Source organism: Morone saxatilis, unplaced genomic scaffold (genome assembly GCF_004916995.1).
Source record: "Morone saxatilis isolate NCDOM2014 unplaced genomic scaffold, NCSU_SB_2.0 Contig11, whole genome shotgun sequence".
In the NCBI taxonomy this organism is placed as follows: Eukaryota; Metazoa; Chordata; class Actinopteri; family Moronidae; genus Morone; species Morone saxatilis.
Genome location: NW_023339663.1, coordinates 23745084 through 23750471, shown reverse-complemented (window position 1 = coordinate 23750471; position 5388 = coordinate 23745084). Strand labels below are relative to the sequence as shown.

The 5388-nt window shown below is 42.4% G+C and overlaps 1 protein-coding gene across 2 annotated transcripts in view; it reads right to left on the bottom strand.

Annotated features, from left to right (window-relative positions):
- LOC118321071 (transcription initiation factor TFIID subunit 4) overlaps positions 1 to 5388 on the bottom strand; it is an 80223-nt gene that overhangs the window by 64321 nt on the left and 10514 nt on the right. The window contains exons 3-6 of one of the 2 annotated variants that reach the window (XM_035652258.1): positions 3315 to 3470; positions 1643 to 1795; positions 732 to 854; positions 15 to 104 (exon numbers count right to left, since the gene is read on the bottom strand). In XM_035652258.1, coding sequence (XP_035508151.1) covers positions 15 to 104; positions 732 to 854; positions 1643 to 1795; positions 3315 to 3470 — 522 coding nt within the window. The remainder of the gene's footprint in view (positions 1 to 14; positions 105 to 731; positions 855 to 1642; positions 1796 to 3314; positions 3471 to 5388) is intronic. The other variant, XM_035652259.1, reaches the window with a different exon arrangement.

Here is a 5388-nt window from a genome sequence, read left to right as displayed (position 1 = left end):
AGCGAGAACCCCACCTTGAGAAAGGGCACCAGGTAAGGCTGCGGAGACGACTTAAGCTCAGTCTGCAGCCGGCTGGTGAACTCCTCCGGTTCAATCTTGGCATCCTGTTAGATAAAGGGTAAAGAAAAAACACCATTTTACAAGAGAAGCAAGACAGTCAGTACACCATGGTGACTTGTACACAACAAGATGTAATCCCATCACCGGAGCTGATGATCAACTCCCATCCTGGCACCTCAGGGTGCAGCTCATTAATGTGTATAACAGTGTATAAGATGAAACTCTATGATAGTGCAAGGAGGGTTTTGGAGCGAGTTTTATGCTGCCATCTACAGGTTTAAAATATTCAATACAACAACACATTAGGGTGTCATCTCTGAATTTTAAACTGTAAAACAAGTTAAGTCACACTTAAAAACTAAACTAAATGAAACTAAAAATAATGACTGAAGAACCAGTGTCACTCCAGTCAGTGGGATGTATAAGAAATCTGGTCTGCTGATAGAACAGAGGAAGCTGTTTGGGAACTGGCAGTTTTTGTAAATATCAAATTAAACACCAAAAAAGGTTGATTCCTAAAATACTCGTTAGTTATTGTTTGTAGAAAAATGTGAGTAAACATGAGCAGGACTGGAGTACTTGACAATGTGCAAAATCTTTTTTAACTCTACAGGCATAATACTTCCATGATGTCCATAAGAAGTGTTTGTTTGTTGGTTTTTGAAGCTCACCAGCAGGTCCTGAACCAGAGCCTTGACGTTCTTGGAAGTCTCGGGGGACGGAGAATTGTGAGACGCCAGCTTGATAAGCGTGGCCAGGAAATTCTTACATTTCTTGACATTCTCTTGCATTTCCTGTTGGAGATAAGAAAACAATTATTTACCTTCTGTGCAACATTAAAAATAAATAAATAAATGGTATCTTAAAACTATAAATTACTTCAGCATCAAACATCTTGTTTCTGAGGTGCTAGTCAACATTTAAAGGAATTTTCTTTGTAATATTGCTACTACTCTAGTAGAATCAAAATTAAATGTAAAAGAAAGGTGTTGGATCAAATCTTAAGCTGAGAAGAAGGGGCCTTGTATTTGCGCAGCATTTCTTTTATTTATACTTAACAAAGACACAAAAGAATTAAATTACTGATAAAGAAGCTGACACACATCAGTCACAAATCAGAGCACAGTGCACACTTAGCATGCTGCCCAGTCATCTTTGTAGCCAAATGAGACATGGCACCTGTCCACTTAAACTGCCAGTGGCAACAAACTGAGGACTCCCTGGCCTGAATACATGGAGATGTGAGAGTCTCTGTGTGTGATTCTATATCTGTGTGAATTATGTGTATGTGAACCTGCATATACGTCTGTATCTGTGAGTCCATGTGGCCCTGAATTCATGGTGGGCTTGTGCCTTTATGTCTGCGTCTGCATGTCCTTGCACTTGTGTGAATGTATGAGTGTGATCGTGTGTGGGCATGTGTGAGACTCTCTGTGCATGGCCAGCTGTGTGTGAGGCGGTGAGGCTGTGGGTCCGGGGCTGAGCTTGTGACACAGCCAGCCTGCTGGCAGCTGTGACAGTGCCTGTGCCCTTGAGGATGGAGTGTGGGCGGTGAAGGGGAGGTGGGGGTGGAGGGACGGACCTGGGACACGACAGGAGCTCCGGGTGCCGCGGCGATGCCCGTCTGTGGAGGCTGCACTGGCTGGGAGGCAGCCTGGGCCGGGGCCTGGGGGGGCACAACCACAGGGGTCTGCTGTGGAGCCGTCACAGCCACGGCCGGTGCCACGGGGCCCTTCTGGAAGAGCAAGGAAGAGACAGAGAGATAAACAGGACGTGACGCCTCGCTCGCAGCAAGGCCACAGAGAACAGGAGGCAGGCGCCACAGCGCTCCTGTCACATCTGGTGTCCTGACTTCGGTGGACATCGCTTAACAGACAAGGAGCAGGAAGGGGAGGTGGTGACAAGCTAGAGGCTGGGAAAGACGGCAGGCCATTAAAGATTTTCTTAATAGTCACCTACCTGACGAGGGAATCCACCGACGCCAAACATTAGCCACTTATTGTGTACTTTCTAATAATGTTTTGCGAGGGGATGAATGACCAGAAAACATCTCACATCCACAAAAACTAATTTTGCTCAACAGATGAGGTGCCGTCAGCAGTCTTTCACTCTAAAGCCCTCATCACCTCTTTGAAATCTCCCAGGGCCTGTTCACACTTGGCAATAAAATACATCACATGCGATGCAATCATAAGTGGACAGTTCTAAATACAGGTGTGAATGTACCCAAAATGCATAGCGGACACATTAGGGTCTGATCACAAAAGCCACATATGGATGGTGGCGAGGCTGCATGTACGCCCACATACGGTATCTGATGTAGTCGTACAGTGTGTAGTGTAATCCAAAATATGTTTCTATCTGCACCAAAGGGCTGCCTAGTTAGTGTGCATATAACGAGAAACCTCCTGAATACAGAGGAAAGGTCAAGTCTGAAGCACAGATCCTCTGCTCTGAAGTGTACAGTATACTGTACGATTTCTGTTTAGCAAAAATCTGTTTTCTGCAAATAAATTCGATAATGAGCAGGGAAATAAACCCTGCACCGCATCTCAACTGGATCGAGATACAACACAGTCTTTGGATAGAAAACACTCAACCTAAGTTCTGTAGAAATAGGAGAGGTTAACTTAAAACATTATCTCTACCAGTGCCAGCATACAGTACAAGATGGTATGATGAGTAGCCAGGGCAGCAATACCCAGCAGCCATGTTTGCTTTTAGTTGGTGGAAATCAATTATTATTCCTATTCTTCTCTGCAAACAACTTGCTTGCAAGATTATGTTTGTTATTATTTGTTATTACTGATCCTGTAGATACATTCTTCATGAAAAGTTTCTTGATGTTTAAGTTATTGTATCTTTAACAAGTGATTACATCCCATAGCAACTTAGTAAATGCTCAGGTTAATTAAAAACCTCAACAATAATGAATTATGATTGCACTTTCATGAGCTTTATGAGTGTCGTTTACGGGTTCCGAGTTGGCACACAAAAGCTTCGCATTCACATGCGGTTTTAAAATCTAATTCAAGACAAACAAACAAAAATTAACCAGCAAAAACGGCGTGTGTGGAAAAAAGGTCTTGTTCAATTTATCCCTGCCCAGATTGTCCAGCCTGGTTGGCAACCCACCGTGTGACCTCCAGTCTACCACTGACACACACCATTTCTTGGCGTCACCAGGGACGCTAAAAGGATGAAAATGTGATGCAGAGGACTGAAAAACAGGCGAGTAAGGAGGGTAATCTCACTGGGCGGAGTGCAGGACAGGAGGAGGAGGAGGAGGAGGAAGAAGAGGAAGAGGAGGAAGTCTGCAGGGCAGGACTGGAAGGAGTGGGAGAGGCAGACGGTACCATCTTAGCTGGGGTCAGAGGACACTGCCTGGTGGTCTGAGAGGTCACAGGAGACTGCAGGAAAGAAATAAAGAACACACAAAGGCAAAGAGGAGAAAAAGACAAACAGGGAAACAAGAGAGCATAAAGATATCAGAGAAAGTGGATAAATTAATACAAAGCACCTTGTAAGAAAAACATAGCAAGAAAAAGGCGAAGGTGAGTCTGTGTCAGTTTCAGAGGTGAAAGAAGGAGTGAAGAGGAAGTGAATGGAGAGCAGTAAAAAGACTGGGACAGCACGAGCGAGACAGAGCAACAGAGGAAGAAAAGAGCAGCAGCGTGCCTTGCAGACAGATGAGGAAAGGTCATGACAGCAGGAAAGAAAAAAGAAGGTGGCAGCATGTTGGTGGTGCTGAAGACCGAAGAGCCTGTTTGGTCAGGTAGCAGTAGGTCCTGGTGTCATACTGCTAGGGCCTCGTGACAGGCAAATATACCATGATGAAATTTACTTATAGAAAGCTAGTGTATGGCTGATTGTACTAACAGGGGGAATTCTGTTTGTTGCTTTCCTGTGAAAGAGTAAATAGCAAGGAACTGGAGAACAAAGGGAAAAAATCCCGTAAATAGTTTGTCTTTTAGCAAAAGTCTATAAGAAACTTTGTGGTTTGGGCAGAGGAAGCAGCAGGAGGTGTCTGATTGGCTGTGTACACAGAATATCACAACTGGCCAACTTTGAAGTGGGCGTAAATATGGATTCACTGACTCCTGAGGCCCTTGGCAACACATTTGTGATAACTGCAGGTGACAAAGTCTTATCATATCAGACAATTAGCTTGTAGAGGCTGAGGAAAGTTGCTGTTTCTTGGAACATAGTAAGAAACTAGCTTATCTAACTGGAATTTGTCTGAATGAAACCTGCAGACGCCATAATAATCGGTATGACTAATGCAAATAATAAATAAATAATAAGAAGAAACCATTTAGAAAAACCCAATTCCACCTCAAAATATGTCCATGTATCTATTCCTGATGCCGTCTCACAATGAGAGAAGGATGTCACAGCAAAGGGAAGTAATAAGATTCATAGTATCAACTCTGTACATTGTAGTTATACTAGTACATTATAAATTCATAGTAATGTATGTAGTTATGAACTGCTGAATGAGTAAATAATTAAATACATACACAATAAATAAAAGATTCAACCATATGAGAGTCATATTGCTACAGTACAGGGAAGAAAGTGAAGCAACCATTTGATGACACAACATTTGCACACAGATAACAACATACTGATGCATACATTCACATTCAGTACAAACAGATCATGTAGGACATATACAAGAGGGGTCAGGTGGGTTATATTCCTCTAACAGTTATGTGTTGTTTGTAATTACTTGGACAGACTCATTTCAGTGTTGTATTGCTGGCATAGTAGAGTTGGAGGTTTAAGGATGCACATTGAACTGTACTGGCAGTGACTTTTACACACATTCCTTCAGAGAGGACCTAGGTAATCAGACATTATTCATTCATTTCATTGTTAATTCATGCACATAGTAATGAGCAGAATGTCTAGTATTAGTTCTAGGTTTGAAATTTGAATTTAGAGTTACCTCAATCTGAGTACCAAGATGTGCATTATAGGTTGATAAATCCTAATACATTGTCAGCACATATACAAAGTATAGTATTTTGTTCCAGTAGTGAACTGGAACAAAATACTCCAGCATGAGATGAGTATTCAAAGTAGGTTACAAATGTGTGGAATAAGGTCAGAGCATACTGTGGGTTTTCTGTCTGAATAAAGACTGCACACACTAATAATAACAAGTTAATAATAGTATTTTTATTAATCTGCGGATGGATGCTGAAATTTGTCATAACTCAGGTTTGTTTATTAGCATATTAAAGGCACAAGAGAAAATGGGATGGCTTGGCAGTGAGTGCCAACTGTCACAAAACCACTGTGATGCCCAGTGGCTCATCTCTC